General features: G+C 29.1%; 1 protein-coding gene across 1 annotated transcript; it reads left to right on the top strand.

Moving 5' to 3' along the window:
• The first annotated feature begins 6665 nt into the window (after positions 1-6665).
• On the top strand, positions 6666-11635 carry LOC143051934 (uncharacterized). Its single transcript, XM_076224919.1, has 2 exons — positions 6666-8261; positions 11150-11635. The coding sequence occupies exon 1, from the start codon at positions 6818-6820 to the stop codon at positions 8255-8257; it is 1440 nt and encodes a 479-aa protein (XP_076081034.1). The 5' UTR covers positions 6666-6817; the 3' UTR covers positions 8258-8261; positions 11150-11635.
• The last annotated feature ends 13911 nt before the right edge of the window (positions 11636-25546 follow it).

Raw genomic sequence — 25546 nt, forward strand, 5'->3', positions numbered from 1 at the left:
GTTGTGTCTGTAAAACACTCGAACGGATGGTCAATGATCGCCTTGTTTGGTTCCTGGAATCCAATGGGCTATTAGCCAATATTCAGTGTGGATTCCGACAGGGTCGCAGTACTCTTGATCATCTTCTTCGATTCGAATCATTTGTCCGTAATGGTTTTGCGAAAAATGAGCATGTGGTGTCGGTCTTTTTCGACCTTGAGAAGGCCTATGATACTGCATGGAAATATGGTATTTTAAAAGATCTATTTGATATGGGGTTGAAAGGCAATATGCCTAATTTTATTTCTAATTTTCTCTCTAACAGACAATTTAATGTTAGAGTTAATTCGACCATGTCTGATCTTTATGATCAAGAGATGGGTGTCCCTCAGGGCAGTATTTTATCTGTTACATTATTTAGTCTTAAAATCAACAGCCTTGTTGAAGTTTTAAAAAGTAATATTGAAGGTTCATTGTACGTTGATGATTTTTTAATATGTTACAGAGGCAAAAATATGAATAACATTGAAAGACAATTACAATTATGTCTTGGAAGAATTGAAAAATGGGCCTCGGAAAATGGTTTTAAATTTTCCACTTCAAAAACGGTCGGGATGCATTTTTGTAACAAAAGAAAATTGCATCTTGATTCAGAACTAACTTTGTACGGCAACCCAATTAAAATGGTTGATGAAACCAAATTTCTTGGGTTAATTTTCGATAAAAAGTTAACCTTTCTACCCCATATCAAAATGTTAAAAGCGAGATGTTTAAAAGCTTTAGATATTTTAAAAGTTGTCGACAGCACTGACTGGGGTGCTGATCGCAACATTTTACTCAATTTATATAGATCTCTTGTTAGATCTAAACTAGATTATGGCTCTATAGTGTATGGCTCTGCAAGGAAGTCCTACATACAGATTCTCGATGCTGTGCATCACCAAGGTTTGCGTCTCTGTCTTGGCGCATTTAAAACCTCACCAGTTGAGAGTCTGTATGTAGAGGCTGATGAGCACTCACTCACTGACAGACGTTTGAAGCTTGGACTTCAATATGCTGTCAAACTAAAAGCCCATTCAGATAATCCTGCCTACAGCTGTGTTTTTAATCCGATTTATGAAGATATTTTTGCAAAACATGAAAATAAAATTCCTCCGTTAGGTTTACGTTTAAAACCACATTTAGCTTCTTTTGATTTAAAATCTGTTGCTCAAGTTCAAACTTGCAAATGTCCTCCATGGGAACTTCCCAAACCAAAAATGATATTTGATCTCCGTGAACACAATAAAAATAAAACAAATCCTATTTAATTCAGCAACACTATGCTGAAATTAAAGCCGATTATCTCGATTTTTCAACTGTCTATACTGATGGATCAAAAGATGGTGATAGAGTTGCATCTGCTGCTGTCTTCAGGGACAGAGCTGCAACCCTCCGTTTGCCATCTGATGCATCCATCTTTACTGCTGAAGCAGAAGCAATAATTTTGGCTTTGAAATTTATTGCTTCTTCAGATAAATCCAAATTTATTATATGTTCGGATTCACTTTCATGCTTACAAGCTATACGAAATACTAAAATTAAAAACCCAACAATCCTGAAAATTTTATATGTAATGAGGAATTTAAAAATTCTTCTGAAAGAAATAATATTTCTATGGGTTCCGAGTCATGTTGGAATCCTTGGAAACACAGCTGTAGACCTTGAGGCAAAGAATGCCCTGGGTGACCCTCTATCTAACTGTGATATACCATATACTGATTTTAAATCTAATATTAGAGAATATGTTTTTAATATATTGAAAAATAAATGGAGTAAAAAAGACGATAATAAATTGCATGAAATTAAACCTAATTTAGGCAAACCTTTTGATAATATTATGTGCAGAAAAGATCAGTGTGTTATTACTAGATGTCGTATTGGTCATACTAGAATAACACACGAGTATCTTTTAAAAAATGAAGATGAACCACAATGTGTTCCTTGCAACTGCAAGTATACTATTAAACATGTTTTAATTAATTGTATTGACTTTGCTGATATTCGTAAGAAGCATTTCAATGTCAATAATATGTATGATTTATTTAATAATGTTCCATTTACAAATATTGTTGCTTTTTTAAAAGAAATTGGAATTTATTATAAAATATAAAAATGTTATTATATTTAAATCGATTTTAATTTTTATCACGTTATTTTACTGTTGATTTTTATTTGTATATAATCAATTTGCTTTAGTCAAGAATTTTAGTGTATTGAAGGACCTTTTGTCTTATTTTAAAAATATGCTTTAAATTGTAAAAATATTCGAATTAGCTCTCGCCGCGATATAGCCTTTTTGTGCTAATGCGGCGTAAAGCAACCAACAATCAATCAATCAATCAATTTTATTTCTAAAACATTTGTCAATACATATTAAGAAAATTGTCTTCTTCTAATGACCGATTTAAGGTAACATCGTATACAATTATCCCAAAAAATGTCAAATTTACAGTAAAATGTTGAAAAGATTATCGTTCACGGTCAAATCTGAATGAATATCAAAAAGTAGAAAAAATTACTGGAAAAATGTTACTGAGAAAATGGTGTAATTTTTAAATAAAGCTATGGTTGTTTTAAATTTTACCTCTAATACATTTGTCAATACATATAAGAAATACATCTTGATCAAATAACCGATTTAAGGTAACATCGTATACAATTATCCCAAAAAATGTCGAATTTACAGTATAATGTTTAAAAAATCCCTATAAAGGTCAAATCTGAATGAATATCAAAAAGTAGAAAAAATTACTGAATTTTTTTTACTTCTAATACATTTGTCAATACATATAAAAAAAATTGTCTTCAAATGACCGATTTAAGGTAACATCGTATGCAATTAACCCAAAAAATGTCAAATTTACAGTGAAATGTTGAAAAAAATTATCGCTTAAGGTCAAATCTGAATGAATATCAAAAAGTAGAAAAAATTACTGAAAAAAGGTTACTGAGAAAATGGTGTAATTTTTAAATAAAGCTGTGGTTGTTTCAATTTTACTTCTAAAACATTTGTCAATACATTTTAGAAAATTGTCTTCTTCAAATGACCGATTTAAGGTAACCTCGTATACAATTATCTAAAAAAGTGTCAAATTGACAGTAAAATGTTGAAAAATTACCAATAAAGGTAAAATCTGAATCAATATCAAAAAGTAGAAAAAATTACTCACAAAGGTTACTGAGAAAATGGTGTATTTTTTAAAATTGCAACGTTTTCTCAGTAATTTTTCTACTTTTTGATATTCATTCAGATTTGACCTTTATTGGTAATTTTTCAACATTTTACTGTTAATTTGACATTTGCTTGAATACTTAATACAATGTTACTTTAAATCGGTCATTTATGACAATTTTCTAATATGTATTGACAAATATTTTAGAAATAAAATTGAAACAACCACATCTTTATTTAAAAATTACACCATTTTCTCCGTAACCTTTTTTTAGTAATTTTTTCTACTTTTTGATATTGATTCAGATTTGACCTTTATTGGTATACGAAGTTACCTTAAATCGGTCATTTGAAGAAGACAATTTTCTAAAATGTATTGACAAATGTTTTAGAAGTAAAATTGAAACAACCACAGCTTTATTTAAAAATTTCACCATTTTCTAAGTAACCTTTTTTTCAGTAATGTTTTCTACTTTCTGATATTCATTCAGATTTGACCTTTAACGATAATTTTTTCAACATTTTACTGTTAATTTGACATAATTGTATACGATGTTACCTTAAATCGGTCATTTGCAGAAGACATTTTTTTTTAAATGTATTGACAAATTTATTAGAAGTAAAAGTGAGACAACCACATCTTTATTTTAAAAATACACCATTTTCTCAGTAATTTTTTTTTGTAACTTTTTGATATTGATTCAGATTTGACCTTTATTGGTAATTTTCAACATTTTACTGTTAATTTGACACTTTTTTGGATAATTGTATACGATGTTACTTTAAATCGGTCATTTGATCAAGACAATTTTCTAAAATGTATTGACAAATGTTTTAGAAGTAACCTTTTTTCAGAAATTTTTTCTACTTTTTAGTATTCATTCAGATTTGACCTTTAACGAAATTTTTTTTCAACACTTCACCTTTAATTTTACATTTTTTGGGTTAATTGCATACGATGTTACCTTAAATCGGTCATTTGAAGAAGACAATTTTTTTTATATGTATTGACAAATGTATTAGAAGTAAAATTGAAACAACCACAGCTTTTTTGAAAAATTACACCATTTTCTCAGTATTATTTTTTCAGTAATTTTTTCTACTTATTGATATTCATTCAGATTGACCTTTATAGGTATTTTTTAAACATTATACTGTAAATTTGACATTTTTTGGGATAATTGTATACGATGTTACCTTAAATCAGTTATTTGATCAAGATGTATTTCTTATATGTATTGACAAATGTATTAGAGGTAAAATTTATAGCTTTATTTAAAAAATACACCATTTTCTCAGTAACATTTTTCCAGTAATTTTTTCTACCTTTTGATATTCATTCAGATTTGACCTTTAACGATAAGTTTTTCAACATTTTACTGTAAATTTGACATTTTTTGGGATAATTGTATACGATGTTACCTTAAATCGGTCATTTTAAGAAGACAATTTTGTTTATATGTATTGACAAATGTTTTAGAAATAAAATTGAAACAGCCACAGCTTTATTTAAAAAATGACATCATTTTCTCAGTAACATTTTTTTAGTAATTTTTCCTACTTTTTGATATTCATTCAGATTTGACCTTTAGTGGTAATTTTTCAACATTTTACTGTTAATTTGACATTTTTTTTTGGGATAATTGAATACGATGTTACACTAAATTCGTCTTTGATCAAGACATTTTTCTAATATGTATTGACAAATGTATTAGAGGTAAAATTTAAAACAACCATAGCTTTTTTTAAAAATTACACAATTTTCTCGGTAACATTTTTCCAGTAATTTTTCTACTTTTTGATATTTATTCAGATTTAACCTTGATCGATAATTTTTTCAACATTTTACTGTAAATTTGACATTTTTTGGGATAATTGTATACGATGTTACCTTAAATGGGTTATTTGATCCAGATGTATTTCTTATATGTATTGACAAATGTATTAAAGGTAAATTTGAAACAGCCACAGCTTTATTTAAAAATCGGAATGAATATCAAAAAGTAGAAAAATTACTGAAAAAAGGTTACTGAGAAAATGGTGTAATTTTCAAATAAAGCTGTGGCTGTTTCAATTTTACTTCTAATACATTTGTCAATATATATTGGAAAATTGTCTTGATCAAGTGACCGATTTAAATTAACATCGTATTGAATTATGCCAAAAAGTGTCAAATTAACAGTAAAATGTTGAAAAATTACCATTAAAGGTCAAATCTGAATGAATATCAAAAAGTAAAAAAAAATACTGAAAAAAGATTACTGAGAAAATGGTGTAATTTTAAAGTAAACCTGTAGTTGTTTCAATTTTATTTCTAAAACATTTGTCAATACATATTAGAAAATTGTCTTGATCAAATGACCGATTTAAAGTAACATCGGTTTCAAATATCCAAAAAATGTCAAATTAACAGTAAAATGTTGAAAAATTACCAATAAAGGTCAAATCGGAATGAATATCAAAAAGTAGAAAAATTACTGAAAAAAGGTTACTGAGAAAATGGTGTTACTTTTAAATAAAGCTGTGGCTGTTTCAATTTTACTTCTAATACATTTGTCAATATATATTGGAAAATTGTCTTGATCAAGTGACCGATTTAAATTAACATCGTATTGAATTATGCCAAAAAGTGTCAAATTAACAGTAAAATGTTGAAAAATTACCATTAAAGGTCAAATCTGAATGATTATCAAAAAGTAGGAAAAATTACTGAGAAAATGGTGTAATTTTTAAATAAAGCTGTGGTTGTTTCAATTTTACTTCTAATACATTTGTCAATACATATTAAAAAAATGTTTTGATCAAATGACCGATTTAAAGTATCATCGTATACAATTATCCAAAAAAAAAATGTCAAATTACAGTAAAATGTTGAAAAATTACCAATAAAGGTCAAATCTGAGTGAATATTCAAAAAGTAGTAAAATTTACAAATAAAATGTTACTGAGAAAACGTTGCAATTTTTAAATAAACCTGTGGTTGATTCAATGTTATTTCTAAAATATTTGTCAATACATATTAGAAAATTGTCATAAATGACCGATTTAAAGTAACATCGTATTAAGTATCCAAACAAATGTCAAATTTACAGTAAAATGTTGAAAAATTACCAATAAAGGTCAAATCTGAATATATATAAAAAAATAGGAAAAATTACTGAAAAAATGTTACTGAGAAAATGGTGTAATTTTTAAATAAAGCTGTGGCTGTTTAAATTTTACTTCTAATACATTTGTCAATACATATTGGAAAATTGTCTTGATCAAGTGACCGACTTAAATTAACATCGTATTCAATTATGCCAAAAAAGTGTCAAAATAACAGTAAAATGTTGAAAAATTACCATTAAAGATCAAATCTGAATGAATATCAAAAAGTAAAAAAAATACTGAAATAAGATTACTAAGAAAATGGTGTAATTTTATATCATAAATTAAGGTACTTACCTGACATATGTACTTAAGGATTTCAATCTCGTTGGTATTAGACTCGACCGGAAGTTAAAAACGCGCAGGAACCTGATGTTATGCTACATCCGGTTCACCATGAACTATCAGTTTTCTTTCTCGGCGACTTGAAAGACAGTCGTGTTTTTTAGTTACTCATAATTCTGCCGTTTTGAGATGGCAGAGGTAAGTGGACACGTAGATATTTCTCCGTTAGAAGATACGTTGGAGGATTCCTCTCGTGATGGTGAAGGGCAGAAGCCACGTGCACCTACAACTTCGTCAGTAGTTACGAAGAAGAGGAAGTCCAGGTCCAAGTATACGCAACTAGAAGAAAAATGGAACGCAAAATTTAGAAACCTTAATAGTAAGTTGGACAGTATGTTTGATTTTATTAAGGGACAGACAAGTACCGCAAATGGGGACAAAAATACGTCTGAAAGTGGAAATACACTGTCACAAAGACAGTCCAGTTCTACTCCTAGTCTGTCACAAAGACAGTCAGGTTCTTCTACAAGTCAGTCACAAAGACAGACACGTAGGTCTAGAGATTCTGATAGTGAATCTGCTGATGAACGTGATGATGTAATGTCATTACAACCAGGTCAAAACGAAGTTTTGGGTTCTGGCACAGAGTCTGACAATGAAGGCTCTAATGATGAACATTTGTCAAGCAAAGCAAAAAAATGTTTGTTTGATATTTTTGGGGAGGATGCCATTGCCAAGAAAACTGAGAAAAAAATTGGCATTACCATGGATGATTCTCAAAAAGAGGTTCTAATGGGTCACTGGCGTGCACTCAAACCAAATTTAGTATCAGCCTTTGCTGAGGAAACTAAAGAGCTTTTTCCTGTTGATGAGGAAACAGAAAAATTCCTACAGGTACCAACTTTAGATGATTTCATTGGAAATTGTTTAGTTAAAAGACATGGCAGTAAAGCCTCTTTTTCTAAAGGAAAGAATTTACATTCACAACCTTACAAAATGCTTGAAAGAATAGCATACAGAGGGCAGCAGGCAAGTTTTATGGGTATTGTCATTTGCATGTACATGCAACAGAGTCTTGGTAATTTATTAGAATTATTAACAGACGAAACACCAAACATTGACAAAGCAATTCAACAAGTAAGGGACATTTTTGCCATGTCCACGAAAGAGTTGGATCAAGCTGGTAGAGCAGGTGCTTTTCACCATATTATCAGACGTCAAATGTGTATGACAGATACATCCATGTTTCTTCTCCATGATTCGAGAGACATTTCAGACCTGCCTCTTACTGGAGAAGGTGTTTTTGGTGACAATTTAGTTTCTGCTTTAAAAGCGAGAAAAGACAAAGATAAAACTCTTGATGATTTGTTACCCGATATATTCCCAAAAGATAGGAAAAGAAAAACACCTTTGACAGATGATTCTTGTAAAGCTAAGAAGTCTAAAATAGAGAAGTCAGACCAGAACAAAGACAAGACTTCAGAGAATTTTCGTATCCCAAAAGTGTATTCCAACACAGGAAATAGAAAGTTCATCAAAAAGACAGATGATGGAAAATTCTCCAAACCAGACACTGGTTACAAGAAGACTCCCTTTCCGGCTAGAGGAGGGAAGTCCTATAGAAAATGACAAGGTGAGAATAGTGTTGTTTCCGGAGATACCAGTAGGTGGTCGTCTTGTTCATTTTTTTCCAAAATGGGAAGAAATTACAAACGACAAATGGGTTTTGGCTATAATTCAAAATGGTTACAAACTAGAATTTTTACAAAAACCTCCCTTTTTAGGAGTCAAAAAGACTTTTGTAAATGTCACAAATTTGGAACTTTTAAAACAAGAAGTAAAAAATTTATTAGAAAAAGATGCTGTAGAAATTGTGCAAAAAACACATATTCAGACAGGTTTCTACAGCACACTTTTCTTAGTAGAAAAGAAAAACGGGAAGTTGAGACCCGTTATAAATTTACGACCACTGAACCAGTATCTCAAGAAACAACACTTCAAAATGGATACAATGACCAAGGTCTTAAATCTAGTCAAGAAAGGAGACTGGGCTTGTTCTCTCGATTTACAAGATGCTTATTTACATGTACCAATCTTTCCAAAACATCGAAAATACCTAAGGTTTGCAATAGACGAAACAGTGTATCAGTTCAAAGTACTATGTTTCGGTCCAACAAGCTCACCTCGGGTATTTACAAAGATAATCTCAGTGGTGGCAGCACACCTGAGAAAACAAGGGATAAGATTAGCAGTATACCTAGACGACTGGCTTATAGTCGATCAACAAAAATCCGTACTTGTAAAAAATCGAGATACAACCATCACTCTCCTTACTTCTCTAGGTTTTATAATAAACACAGAAAAGTCAGATTTAATGGCAACACAAACAATAACATATATAGGAGGATTATTCAGACTAGATCTAGGACTAGTGTATCCAACTCCAGAGAGAATCAAAAATTTGAAAATAACAATAATTCAGTTAATGAAAGGTCAGATATCAGCAAGACATTATTTGAAAGTTCTGGGCTTAATAGCATCATGCTTAGAATTGATTCCCAACAGTCGTCTGTTCATGAGACCAATTCAAATGCACTTGTTACAAGTTTGGAGACCCTCCAAAATGAGTCTAGAATATCAAATCCCATGTACACAAGAGCTGAAAGCTCATCTAGCATGGTGGTTGTGTCGAGCAAATACAATGAAAGGGCGGTCTCTATTTCAGGAGTCAACAAGTGTAACAATCACAACAGATGCCTCAATGACAGGTTGGGGGGGGGGGGGACATTTAGGGACACGAACAGTACAGGGTCTGTGGTCGACAAATCAATTGGAATTACTCAATCACATAAACAATCTGGAGTTGGAAGCAGTATTCCTAACAGTCAAACATTTCCTTCCTATCTTAACAAACAAACATGTACTAATTCGTTCAGACAATACAACAGTAGTACAGTACATAAACAAACAAGGGGGGACAAAATCGATTCAGCTTTGCAGTCAGACGTGGAATCTCTGGAATATGGTTTTGACAAACAAAATTGTAATCAAAGCAGCCCACATTGCGGGGGTAAAAAATATTCTAGCAGATCAACTAAGCAGGATCAAAGTGAAACCAACAGAATGGTCTCTGAACAAGGCAATATTGAACAAAATTTTTCTGGAATGGGGGTCACCAACAATAGACCTTTTTACCTCGGCTCAGAATCGCAAGTGTCCAGTGTTCTGTGCTTGGGATCAAGATCCAACAGCACTGACACAGGATGCTCTATCAATCGGATGGGACAGGATGTTTGCTTATGCTTACCCACCTCTATCTTTAATTCCGAAAGTGTTGCAACACATGATAGATTATCAATGCGAAATGATTCTGATAGCTCCCTTTTGGCCAAAACAATGGTGGTATCCACAGTTAATACAGTTACTGATAGCACAACCCCTTCTATTACCTCAATGGGAAAATCTATTAGAACAAGGTCAGGGAAGATTAAGAATATTTCATCCAAATCCAGAGATATTCAGCCTGACTGCATGGCGAATATCGACAAACAATTTGAAACAAAAGGCTTTTCAGAAAACACTAGAAAATTATTGTCCGCGTCATGGAGAGCTGGTACACACAAAGACTACAAATGTAAATTTAGACAATTCAGTAGCTGGTGTGATCAACGGAAAATTGATCCATATGTTGCAACTTTAGAGGAGTGTGCAAATTTTTTAGCATCCTTATTTGATAAGGGGTTAAAATATAGAACAATTGCGGGTTACAGGTCAATGTTGTCTTCTGTGTTAGCTCCTGTTGATAAAACACCAGTGGGACAACATCCTTACATTATCAGGCTTTTAAGAGGGGTGTTTAACAGTAGACCTCCTGAGCGTAAATTACTGCCAGAGTGGGATTTACCACTTGTTCTGGACATGTTTAAGAAACCTCCTTTTGCTCCAATGAAATTTGCTAGCCTTAAACATCTTACTTGGAAAACAGCGTTTTTAATAGCTATTACAAGTTTTCGAAGGTGTAGTGACTTACAATCTTTAAAATTGGGCGAAGGCTCTGTAAATATTCAAGAAAAAGGAGTTACTTTCTTGAGACATGGTTTAGCTAAACAAGATAGAGCTAATCATGACAATTCAAAAATTTTCATACCTGCTTTTCCAGAGAGTAAATTACTAGATCCTAAAAGAACTCTTTACATGTATCTGAAAAGAACAGATAAACTGAGACAAAATGGGGAAAAACAAGAATTTAAATTGTTTTTATCAACTAACAAGCCTCACAAACCAGTAACAGCTCAAACTATATCACATTGGATAGTGAAAACTATCAAGATGGCTTACAAACAGAATAAAAAGCAAATAGGCAAAGTAAGAGGTCATTCTACTAGATCAGTTGGACCATCATGGGCACTTTTTAAAGGAGCCAGTATGAAAAATGTGTTGGATAGTGCTGATTGGGCAAAATCCACAACTTTTACTAAGTTTTATTTAAAAGATGTTAATGTAAATTTTTTAAATTTGTAGGATGAAGAATGAGTTCTTCCTCGGCGAGTCGCGGAGGGAGTGTGTATATATGTTGTTTTTTTTTTTCGTTATGTGGGAATGGTGGTGGATTTTTAAATGCACATAGATGACAGTTTGCCTGAGGTTTTTAAAACACAGGTTTTTAACGGCCAATCTGTATAATCAGATGATTTTCAACAATGTTGAAATATATAAACTTTTTGGAACTACATAGTAAGGGTATGTATTACCATGTATATTAAGTTGTATATGTATATATTTTATATTGTATAGTTCAGGGTTTATGGGAAGAAGTACTGTAAGAAAACTTTTGGTCAAAACTTCCTACTACAAATTATTGCTTTGTAATCAAAAGAAATCCTTAAGTACATATGTCAGGTAAGTACCTTAATTTATGATATAAAATTCAAAAATTTGAACTCAAATTCAAATTTTATGAATAAATTATACTTACCTGACATATGTACTACCCACCCTTCCTCCCTAGGAAGTTTTTAAGTTTTCTTAACGGGGTCTTTCAAGTCGCCGTGAGAAAACTGATAGTTCATGGTGAACCGGATGTAGCATAACATCAGGTTCCCGCGCGTTTTGAACTTCCGCTCGAGTCTAATACCAACGAGATTGAAATCCTTAAGTACATATGTCAGGTAAGTATAATTTATTCATAAAATTTGAATTTGAGTTCAAATTTTTGAATTTTTAAGTAAACCTGTAGTTGTTTCAATTTTACTTCTAATACATTTGTCAATACATATTAGAAAATTGTCTTGATCAAATGACCGATTTAAAGTAACAACGTATTCAAATATCCAAAAAATGTCAAATTAACAGTAAAATCTTGAAAAATTACCAATAAAGGTCAAATCGGAATGAATATCAAAAAGTAGAAAAATTACTGAAAAAAGGTTACTGAGAAAATGGTGTAATTTTTAAATAAAGCTTGTTTGTTTCAATTTTACTTCTAAAACATTTGTCAATAAATATTAGAAAATTGTCTTGATCAAATGACCGATTTAAAGTACCATCGTATACAATTATCCAAAAAAATGTCAAATTACAGTAAAATGTTGAAAACTACCAATAAAGGTCAAATCTGTATGAATATCCAAAAAATAGTAAAAGTTACTAAAAAAATGTTACTGAGAAAACGTTGCAATTTTTAAATAAACCTGTGGTTGATTCAATTTTATTTCTAAAACATTTGTCAATACATATTAGAAAATTGTCATAATTGACCGATTTAAAGTAACATCGTATTAATTATCCAAAAAAATGCCAAATTAACAGTAAAATGTTTAAAAATTACCAATTAAGGTCAAATCTAAATGTAGGAAAAATTACTGAGAAAATGGTGTAATTTTTAAATAAAGCTGTTGCTGTTTCAATTATACTTCTAATACATTCGTCAATACATATTTGAAAATTGTCTTGATCAAATGACAGAATTAAAGAAACATCGTAAACAATTATCAAAAAAATGTAAAATTACAGTAAAATGTTGAAAAATTACCATCAAAGGTCAAATCTGAAAGACTATCCAAAAAGTAGTAAAATTTACTAAAGAAATGTTACTGAGAAAACGTTGCAATTTTTAAATAAATCTGTAGTTGTTTCAATTTTTTTATTTCTAAAACGTTTGTCAATACATATTGGAAAATTGTCTTCATCAAATGACCAATTTAAAGTAACATCGTATTCAATTATCCAAAAAATGTCAAATTAACAGTAAAGTGTTGAAAAATTACCATTAACGGTCAAATCAGAATGAATATCAAAAAGTAGAAAAATTACTGAAAAAAGGTTACTGGGAAAATGGTGTAATTTTTAAATAAAGCTTGTTAGTTTCAATTTTACTTCCAATACATTTGTCAATAAATATTAAAAAATTGTCTTGATCAAATGACCGATTTAAAGTATCATTGTATACAATTATCCAAAAAAATGTCAAATTACAGTAAAATGGTGAAAATTACCCATAAAGGTCAAATCTGTATGAATATCCAAAAAATAGTAAAATTTACTAAAAAAATGTTACTGAGAAAACGTTGCAATTTTAAAATAGAGCTGTGGTTGATTCAATTTTATTTCTAAAGTATTTGTCAATACATATTGAAATTGTCATAATTGACCGATTTAAAGTAACATCGTATTAATTATCCAAAAAATGCCAAATTAACAGTAAAATGTTTACAAATTACCAATAAAGGTAAAATCTAAATGAATATCAAAAAGTAGGAAAAATTACTGAAAAAATGTTACTGAGAAAATGGTGTAATTTTTAAATAAAGCTGTGGCTGTTTCAATTATACTTCTAATACATTTGTCAATACATATTGGAAAATTGTCTTAATCAAATGACCGATTTATAGAAACATCGTATACAATTATCAAAAAAATGTAAAATTACAGTAAAATGTTAAAAAATTACCATCAAAGGTCAAATCTGAAAGACTATCCAAAAAGTAGTAAAATTTACTAAAGAAATGTTAATAAGAAAACGTTGCAATTTTTAAATAAATCTGTAGTTGTTTCAATTTTTTTATTTCTAAAACGTTTGTCAATACATATTGAAAATTGTCTTCATCAAATGACCGATTTAAAGTATCATCGTATTCAATTATCCAAAAAATGTCAAATTAACAGTAAAATGTTGAAAAATTACCAATAAAGGTCAAATCTTAATGAATATCAAAAAGTAGGAAATTTACTGAACAAATGTTACTGAGAAAATGGTGTAATTTTTAAATAAAGCCTGTTTGTTTCAATTTTACTTCTAATACATTTGTCAATAAATATTAAAAAATTGTCTTGATCAAATGACCGATTTAATGTATCAGTGTATACAATTTTCCCAAAAAATGTCAAATTACAGTAAAATGTTGAAAATTACCCATAAAGGTCAAATCTGTATGAATATCCAAAAAGAAAGTAAAATTTACTAAAAAAAATGTTACTGAGAAAACGTTGCAATTTTAAAATAAACCTGTGGATGATTTAATTTTATTTCTAAAATATTTGTCAATACATATTAGAAAATTGTCATAATTGACCGATTTAAAGTAACATCGTATTAATTATCCAAAAAAAAAAATGCCAAATTAACAGTAAAATGTTTACAAATTACCAATAAAGGTAAAATCTAAATGAATATCAAAAAGTAGGAAAAATTACTGAAAAAATAATACTAAGAAAATGGTGTCATTTTTAAATAAAGCTGTGGCTGTTTCAATTATACTTCTAATACATTTGTCAATACATATTGGAAAATTGTCTTGATCAAATGACTGATTTATAGAAACATCGTATACAATTATCAAAAAAATGTAAAATTACAGTAAAATGTTGAAAAATTACCATCTAAGGTCAAATCTGAAAGACTATCCAAAAAGTAGTAAAATTTACTAAAGAAATGTTACTGAGAAAACGTTGCAATTTTTAAATAAATCTGTAGTTGTTTCGATTTTTTTATTTCTAAAACGTTTGTCAATACATATTGGAAAAATGTCTTCATCAAATGACCGATTTAAAGTATCATCGTATTCAATTATCCAAAAAATGTCAAATTAACAGTAAAATGTTGAAAAATTACCAATAAAGGTCAAATCTTAATGAATATCAAAAAGTAGCAAATATTACTGAAAAAATGTTACTGAGAAAATGGTGTAATTTTTAAAGCTGTGGTTGTTTCAATTTAACTTCTTAAACATTTGTCAATACATTTTAGAAAATTGTCTTGATCAAATGACCGATTTAAAGTAACATCGTATTCAATTATCCAAAAAATGTCAAATTAACAGTAAAATGTTGAAAAATTACCAAAAAGGTCAAATCTGAATGAACATCAAAAAGTAGAAAAAACTACTGAAAAATGTTACTGAGAAAATGGTGTAATTTTTAAATAAAGCTGTAGTTGTTTCAATTTTACTTCTAATACATTTGTCAATAAATATTAAAAAATTGTCTTGATCAAATGACCGATTTAATGTAACATTGTATACAATTTTCCCAAAAAATGTCAAATTACAGTAAAATGTTGAAAATTACCCATAAAGGTCAAATCTGTATGGATATCCAAAAAAAAAAGTAAAACTTACTAAAAAAAATGTTACTGAGAAAACGTTGCAATTTTAAAATAAACCTGTGGTGATTCAATTTTATTTCTAAAATATTTGTCAATACATATTAGAAAATTGTCATAATTGACCGAATTAAAGTAACATCGTATTAATTATCCAAAAAAATGTCAAATTAACAGTAAAATGTTCAAAAATTACCAATAAAGGTCAAATCTTAATGAATATCAAGAAGTAGGAAATATCACTGAAAAAATGTTACTGAGAAAATGGTGTAATTTTTAAATAAAGCTGTGGTTGTTTCAATTTAACTTCTTAAACATTTGTCAATACATTTTAGAAAATTGTCTTGATCAAATGACCGATTTAAAGTAACATCGTATTCAATTATCCAAAAAATGTCAAATTAACAGTAAAATGTTGAAAAATTACCAAAAAGGTCAAATCTGAATGAACATCAAAAAGTAGGAAAAACTACTGAAAAATGTTACTGAGAAAATGGTGTAATTTTTAAATAAAGCTGTGGCTGTTTCAATTTTACTTCTAATACATTTGTCAATATATATTGGAAACTGTCTTGATCAAGTGAACGATTTAAATTAACATCGTATTGAATTATGCCAAAAAGTGTCAAATTAACAGTAAAATGTTGAAAAATTACCATTAAAGGTCAAATCTGAATGATTATCAAAAAGTAGTAAAAATTACTGAAAAAAGGTTACTGAGAAAATGGTGTTAAATAAAGCTGTGGTTTCAATTTTACTTCTAATACATTTGTCAATACATATTAAAAAATTGTCTTGATCAAATGACCGATTTAAAGTATCATCGTATACAATTATCCAAAAAAATGTCAAATTACAGTAAAATGTTGAAAAATTACCAATAAAAAAGGTCAAATCTGAGTGAATATTCAAAAGGTAGTAAAATTTCCTAAAAAAATGTTACTGAGAAAACGTTGCAATTTTTAAATAAATCTGTGGTTGATTCAATGTTATTTCTAAAATATTTGTCAATACATATTAGAAAATTGTCATAAATGACCGATTTAAAGTAACATCGTATTAAATATCCAAACAAATGTCAAATTAACAGTAAAATGTTGAAAAATTACCAATAAAGGTCAAATCTGAATATATATAAAAGAAAATAGGAAAAATTACTGAAAAAATGTTACAGAGAAAATGGTGTAATTTTTAAATGAAGCTGTGGCTGTTTCAATTTTACTTCTAATACATTTGTCAATACATATTGGAAAATTGTCTTGATCAAGTGACCGATTTAAATTAACATCGTATTCAATTATGCCAAAAAGTGTCAAATTAACAGTAAAATGTTGAAAAATTACCATTAAAGGTCAAATCTGAATGAATATCAAAAAGTAAAAAAATTACTGAAAAAAGTTACTGAGAAAATGGTGTAATTTTAAAGTAAACCTATAGTTGTTTCAATTTTATTTCTTAAACATTTGTCAATACATATTAAAAAATTGTCTTGATCAAATGACCGATTTAAAGTAACATCGTATTGAAATATCCAAAAAATGTCAAATTAACAGTAAAATGTTGAAAAATTATCAATAAAGTTCAAATCGGAATGAATATCAAAAAGTAGAAAAATTACTGAAGAAAGGTTACTGAGAAAATGGTGTAATTTTCAAATAAAGCTGTGGCTGTTTCAATTTTATTTTTTATTCATTTGTCAATGCATATTGGAAAATTGTCTTGATCAAATGACCGATTTAAAGTAACATCGTATTCAATTATCCAAAAAAATGTCAAATTACAGTAAAATGTTGAAAACTACCAATAAAGGTCAAATCTGTATGAATATCCAAAAAATAGTAAAATTTACTAAAAAAATGTTACTGAGAAAACGTTGCAATTTTTAAATAAACCTGTGGTTGATTCAATTTTTTGTCTAAAATATTTGTCAATACATATTAGAAAATTGTCATAATTGACCGATTTAAAGTAACATCGTATTAATTATCCAAAAAAATGCCAAATTAACAGTAAAATGTTTAAAAATTACCAATTAAGGTCAAATCTAAATGAATATCAAAAAGTAGGAAAAATTACTGAAAAAATTTTACTGAGAAAATGGTGTAATTTTTAAATAAAGCTGTGGCTGTTTCAATTATACTTCTAATACATTTGTCAATACATATTTGAAAATTGTCTTGATCAAATGACCGAATTAAAGAAACATCGTAAACAATTATCAAAAAAATGTAAAATTACAGTAAAATGTTGAAAAATTACAATCAAAGGTCAAATCTGAAAGACTATCCAAAAAGTAGTAAAATTTACTAAAGAAATGTTACTGAGAAAACGTTGCAATTTTTAAATAAATCTGTAGTTGTTTCAATTTTTTTATTTCTAAAACGTTTGTCAATACATATTGGAAAATTGTCTTCATCAAATGACCGATTTAAAGTAACATCGTATTCAATTATCCAAAAAATGTCAAATTAACAGTGAAATGTTGAAAAACTACCAATAAAGGTCAAATCCTAATGAATATCAAAAAGTAGGAAAAATTACTGAAAAAATGTTACTGAGAAAAAGGTGTAATTTTTAAATAAAGCTGTGCCTGTTTTAATTTTATTTTTTAATACATTTGTCAATGCATATTGGAAAATTGTCTTGATCAAATGACCGATTTAAAGTAACATCGTATTCAATTATCCAAAAAATGTCAATTTATCAGTAAAATGTTGAAAAATTACCAATAAAGGTCAAATCTTAATGAATATCAAAAAGTAGAAAAAATTACTGAGAAAATGGTGTATTTAAAAAAAAAAGATGTGGTTGTTTAAATTTTACTTCTTATACATTTGTCAATACATATAAAAAAAATTGTCTTCTTCAAATGACCGATTTAAGGTAAAATCGTATACAATTATCCCCAAAAATGTCAAATTTACAGTAAAATGTTGAAAAAATTATCGGTAAAGGTCAAATCTGAATGAATATCAAAAAGTAGAAAAATTACTGGAAAAATGTTACTGAGAAAATGGTGTAATTTTTAAAGAAAGCTATGGGATTTTCAATTTTACCTCTAATACATTTGTCAATACATATAAGAAATACATCTTGATCAAATAACCGATTTAAGATAACATCTGATACAATTATCCATAAAAATGTCAAAGCTACAGTAGAATGTTATAAAATTTCCATTAAAGGCCAAATCTGAATGAATATCCAAAAAGTAGTAAAATTTACTAAAAAAATGTTACTGAGAAAACGTTGCAATTTTTAAATAAACCAGTGGTTGTTTCAATTTTATTACTGAAACATTTGTCAATTCATATCAGAAAATTGTCTTGATCAAATGGCCGATTTAAAGTAACATCGTATACAATCATCCAAATAAATGTCAAATTAACAGTGGAGTGTTGAAATATTACCAATAAAGATAAAATCTGAATCAATATCAAAAAAGTAGAAAATTTTACTGAGAAAATGGTTTAATTTTTAAATAAAGCTGTGGCTGTTTCAATTTTACTTCTAATACATTTGTCAATACATATTGGAAAATTGTCTTGATCAAATGACCGATTTACAGAAACATCGTATACAATTATAAAAAAAAAATGTCAAATCTCAGTAAAATGTTGAAAAAAGTGTATAATTTTTAAGTAAGCCTGTAGTTGTTTCAATTTTATTTCTAAAACATTTGTCAATACATATAAGAAAATTGTCTTGATCAAATGACCGATTTAAAGTAACATCGTATTCAAATATCCAAAAATGTCAAATTAACAGTAAAATGTTGAAAAATTACCAATAAAGGTCAAATCTGAATGAATATCAAAAAGTAGAAAAATTACTGAAAAAATGGTGTAATTTTTAAATAAAGCTGTGGTTGTTTCAATTTTACTTCTAATACATTTGTCAATACATATTAAAAAATTGTCTTGATCAAATGATCGATTTAAAGTATCATCGTATACAATTATCCAAAAAAATGTCAAATTACAGTAAAATGTTGAAAAATTACCATTAAAGGTCAAATCTGAATTAATATCAAAAAGTAGAAAAATTACTGAAAAAATGGTGTAATTTTTAAATAAAGCTGTGGTTGTTTCAATTTTACTTCTAATACATTTGTCATTACATATTAAAAAATTGTCTTGATCAAATGATCGATTTAAAGTATCATCGTATACAATTATCCAAAAAAATGTCAAATTACAGTAAAATGTTGAAAAATTACCAATAAAGGTCAAATCTGAATGAATATCCAAAAAGTAGTAAAATTTACTAAAAAAATGTTACTGAGAAAACGTTGCAATTTTTAAATAAACCTGTGGTTCATTCAATGTTATTTCTAAAATATTTATCAATACATATTAGGAAATTGTCATAAATGACCGATTTAAAGTAACATCGTATTAAGTTTCCAAACAAATGTCAAATTAACAGTAAAATGTTGAAAAACTACCAATAAAGGTCAAATCTGAATGAATATCAAAAAGTAGGAAAAATTACAGAAAAAATGTTACTGAGAAAATGGTGTAATTTTTAAATAAAGATGTGGCTGATTCAATTTTACTTCTAATACATTTGTCAATACATATTGGAAAATTGTCTTGATCAAATGACCGATTTAAAGAAACATCGTATACAATTATAAAAAAAAAGTCAAATAACAGTAAAATGTTAAAACATTCCATTAAAGGTCAAATCTGAAAGAATATCCAAAAAGTATTAAAATTTACTAAAGAAATGTTACTGAGAAAACGTTGCAATTTTTAAATAAATCTGTAGTTGTTTCAATTTTTTTATTTCTAAAACATTTGTCTATACATATTGGAAAATTGTCTTCATCAAATGACCGATTTAAAGTAACATCGTATTCAATTATCCAAAAAATGTCAAATTAACAGTAAAATGTTGAAAATTACCAATAAAGGTCAAATCTTAAAGAATATAACAAAGTAGGAAAATTTACTAAAGAAATGTTACTGAGAAAACGTTGCAATTTTTAAATAAATCTGTAGTTGTTTCAATTTTATTTTTTAATACATTTGTCAATACATATTGGAAAATTGTCTTGATCAAATGACCAATTTAAAGTAACATCGTATTCAATTATCCAAAAAATGTCAAATTTACAGTAAAATGTTGAAAACATTATCGTTAAAGGTCAAATCTGAATGAATATCAAAAAGTAAAAAAATTACTGAAAAAGGGTTACTGAGAAAATGGTGTAATTTTTAAATAAAGCTGTGGTTGTTTCAATTTTTCTTCTAAAAGTCGGCTTCATATCTTGACTTACATCTATAAATTGACAATGAGGGTCGGTTGAAGACAAAACTTTTCGACAAAAGAGATGACTTCAGCTTTCCAATTGTGAACTTTCCATTTCTAAGTAGCATCATTCCAGCAGCACCTGCATACGTGGTATATATCTGCCAATTGATACGATATTCCCGTGCTTCAATTTCCTATCATGATTTTCTTGATAGAGGTTTACTGCTCACAAGGAAGCTATTAAACCAAGAGTTCCAAATGATGAAGTTGAAACCATCCCTTCGAAAATTTTACGGACGCCATCACGAGTTGGTTGACCGTTATGGAATAACTTTCACAAATGATATCGGATATGTTCCTTACGTCGTAACTACAATCCCCTTCCCTTTCATGAATTTGACCTACCGAATTAAACTATTTACCGGATTTGTAATCACATAAGCAACACGACGGGTGCCGCATGTGGAGCAGGATCTGCTTACCCTTCCGGAGCACCTGGGATCACCCCTAGTTTTCGGTGGGTTCGTGTTGTTTATTCTTTAGTTTTCTATGTTGTGTCACGTGTACTATTGTTTTCTGTTTGTCTTTTTCATTTTAGCCATGGCGTTGTCAGTTTGTTTTAGATTAATGAGTTTGACTGTCCCTTTTGTATCTTTCGTCCCCCTTTTATGGTTTTCAGTAAAATCTGTTGCAAAGCAATAAACTGTTCTTGTGAGAAAAATTGATCTATGAAAAGATCTTTTAAAGAGAGTGACTAAAAAGACATGTAACATACTAGTATCTTATAAATTGTTAACCGTTGCTATGCGCCATTTTTGTTGCTTCATTGTTGTCAAGCATTTATACAATAGAGCTACAAGTAAACTGACATTTTCATTTCTTACTAATTGTTATTCTTGAACATGCATTCTCTTTTCGCATTCATATATATTAGTACAATACTACTTCATTTAAGTTAGCTTTAATTTAATAGTTGATGCTAAGCAACATTTGTGTTGCTAGGCTCAATATAAACATAGTAAAACAGATAAGGATTACTCACACATTGTATTATAATGTAGCACCATTATATGAACACAAACAGTGTCATATGCATACTTAAGAGGACCAAAATCACCTTTAAATCACTGTTGCTAGGGAATATTTCTGTTTTAGCTGGTTGCTAAATGAAAACGGTTTCTAGGCAACCTTCTTTTTACCGGAACATTAAAAATCATTTGTTTACCAAGGCTAGCAATGGTACGGATTAAGGCTTCTTTGGAGAGGGGGTAAAAACGCCACTTATCATACCTTCTCCTTTACAGTAAAATCATTATTAAAAACCGTAGGCAAGTTTGGTGTTACATTCTATACAATTATCTACAAATTATGATCGATCAGAAGTGTCCTCTCATTCAATTATACAAAAATTGGTTAATAAACTGAAAATGTAAAATTGTTATCAAATAAATGAATGAAAATGATGCTAAGCCAGCCAGTTTATCTCACTACTTTTGACCTCTCAAGAACCACACATTAATAGTTATATTAATACTTTTAGTACTATTAATTGAGCAATCAATTCTACCATAGTACTGTTATATGTCATATTAAAAAGATAATTGTATTTGAATGTTTATGCCCTGCGACAAATGTCTTTTATGTTCATTATAAGATTATCTATTCTTATTAAAATTAACAGGAATGAAAAATATTTTAACGTGCAATAAATTCCAATTTTGTACAGGGCAATAAATCATTAAATCATGACGTTACCAACGACGAAATCTTACAAAGTAACAACACTTGGTAAGCACCTCATAAGGAACATTCATGCCATGTTTGGTTTCATTCCTTTCAGTGGTTCTCTAGAAGAAGTTCAAAATGTAAAAAGTTAACGACTACGACGACGGACACCTAGTGGTGAGAAAAGCTGACTTGGCCCTTCGGGCCAGGTGAGCTAAAAAGTGGTTAAATACAGTGGAAGGAAGAAAAATATGTATATACCGACTGCAGGTTTGGTGTTCCATTGCATACAAGTATCTAAAAAATATTGTCGATTTATTTTTCATCTTGTTCTATTAACCAATAAGTAAATGTTTACATCTAATTCAATTGTCAGTTCATTCTGGAAAATTATTTGGAACAAATGACTGATTTAAGATAATATCAAATACAATAATGAAAAAAGTGGTCAAATTTAAAGTGAAATGAAGGAAAAAAAAACATAAATAAACCGATTGCAGGTTTGGTGTTTCATTATATACAATAATCTTTAATAAGAAGTCAATTTAAGGTAACATTGAAAACACTTATCCAAAAAGGGAACACATTTAATTAAAATATGTAATATTTTCACTAAAACTGTGCTTGGTTCAAATTTTATCTAACAGAACTGTCAGTACATCTTAAGAAATAATTTTAAACCAATGACCGATTTATGATACCATCAAATTCAATTTATCTAACAGAACTGTCAGTACATCTTAAGAAATTATTTTAAACCAATGACCGATTTATGATACCATCAAATTCAATTATCAAAAAAGTGGTCAAATTTATAGAGGGATGAAAAAAAATATGTATAATCCGATGGCAGGTTTGTTGTTCCATTGCAAACAATTTTCTATATAATTGTCATTGTTCATATCTGATCCAACTGCAAGTACACATCAAAATATTATCTTGATCAAATGACCGATTTAAGATAACACCAAATAAATTAAATAAAAATTTACTGAAAATCATGAAAAATTCTCAATAAACTCGAGTTGGTCCAAGTTTGCATTTAAAACAACTGTCAGTACATTCAAGATAACTATCTGGAGCAAATGACCGATTATATAAAAAAAAAAGTAGTCAAAGTTATAGTGAAATGTAGAAAAAAAATTATATAAGATAAAGGGTTCATTATGGTCAATATTTTTGCCTGGTTATCCGGCATGGGGTAGGGGTTGGAAATTTTTTTTATGTCGTATTACCTTGCAAAAAGTAAAATCACAAAAATACTGAACTCAGAGGAAAATCAATTAGGAAAGTCCATAATACATGGCAAAATCAAATAAGAAAACGCATCAAAAACGAATGGACAAGAACTGTCATATTCCTGACTTGGTACAGGCATTTTCAAATGTAGAAAATGGTGGATTAAACCTGGTTTTATAGCGCTAACCCTCTCACTTTAATGACAGTCTCATCAAATTCCGTTATATTTACATGATGCGTTAAATAAACAGTCACAATTGATAAAATAGTCAAAATAAGGGTACATCAGTCATAATCGGATAACAATTTTAAAAAGGGGACAATTTAACCAAACACAAAAACATCTTCTATCTACGAACACATTAATTGATTTGAGTGTCTGACGTCAAAAAATTTTATACGTCACATAAATTTGTCGTTCAATGTGCATACAGTTTTAAAATTTACATAGGCAATGTAAGCATACAGGGTTAAAAAGTCAAAAGTATGTAAGAATAAATTACAGAAATAGACCTATATTTAAACTAGTCCAAAAGGTATAGGTAGGATTTATGAGAATCCAAAAATAGTTAATACCACTACGCGATTGAATGATTTTGACGTTTGTGGTTCAACGTATTGTAACGAATCGAAAAAAAATGCAAGTGTACAATTAAGGTATGTCCAGGATAAGTATAACGACGAGATGCCAGTGATATAGCATACAAGACGACGAATACAAGTGATGCACCTTCGAAACAGGATTTCCCAATGGATAAAAACTGGTAGCGCCTCCTTAAAGGAAATCCTGGTTACAAGAACAAGGAATACAATAAGTATATCCTTGAAAAATACGGGATCCTTGTGTAGTCTCAATAAACTAGATTGCAGATAAAGACACAAAGTCGCTGATAAATTTCAATACTGTATTAAAAACACATGTAAAGTATATACAACAACATAGTAGATATAACGAACAACCACTAATCGGACTCTCTATGTCTCTCTCTCCCCTCGCACTAACTCTCTCTTTCCTTTTATACCATACTCTGCCCAGTTACATAACTAACATAAAGATATGTCCTACTAGGGCATATTATTGCTGAGTAATCATTTTAGTAGGGCTCTAGGGCACCATTATATAAACTTTACTAGGGCAAATAATTGCTGACTAAGCAGTTACAGGGCAACCGGGCACCATAATAAGGGGTCAGTTGCACCAGCAATTTAGGTTAATAGGTCAACATGTGGTTTAACTTATCATGTTTCCTTGAGAACAAAGAGATCAATCTAAATATAGCAATTACTACTAAATATATCAAATCTAGAATAATTCTGATGAAATTTCACTAGCACTGAATGAGCTTAACACAATTACTATAAAACTATATAAAAATGAGTATTTCAAATCTATGATAGGGCAAAAACATTACACAGCCCCCCCCCCCCCCCCCCCCCCTCTTAACACTGAACCTCCACTGTTCAGTACTTAACACCAAAAATATCATAGAAAGCACCTTATAAATCTCATAAAAAAAAACCAATATAAAACTTGGTTCACATGCATGTAAATAAAATAAACAACATTTTAATAAATCCTAACTCATGTAGTTAATATTATGCATAGATATACGTAACAAAAAAAAACCAAACAAACAACCTCCATACAGTCATACTTTTAAATGCACATTTAAGATAAATGACCAAAAAGGGCTTTAGTTTTTAGACACCAATAATATTAAGGGTCTTAAGCACCAACATTATTAAATTATCAATTAAAATAATACATATAACAATAAGAAAACTGATTGTCCCCAAGGTCAATACAAAATCAATAAAAATAAAACAAAATATAATACTGACTTGTGTATTTTATGACTAGAATCCCATTTAAAAAAACTACATATAACATAATGCTACTATTCATTAACAAGGTACCAAAATGGCACATTTGGGACTCTGAACAAAATTATGGTCCAGGACGGAGCAATATAATATATACATCTGTACGAAAATAAAAGGGCTTGAGATCTCCAAAATTATCAGGGATCAAAGCGTTAAATACCTCCATATTTACCGTTACTAAACAAACTATAAAATAAGAGAAGGGTCTAGCA

This window comes from Mytilus galloprovincialis, chromosome 11 (genome assembly GCF_965363235.1).
Source record: "Mytilus galloprovincialis chromosome 11, xbMytGall1.hap1.1, whole genome shotgun sequence".
NCBI classification, from domain to species: domain Eukaryota; kingdom Metazoa; phylum Mollusca; class Bivalvia; order Mytilida; family Mytilidae; genus Mytilus; species Mytilus galloprovincialis.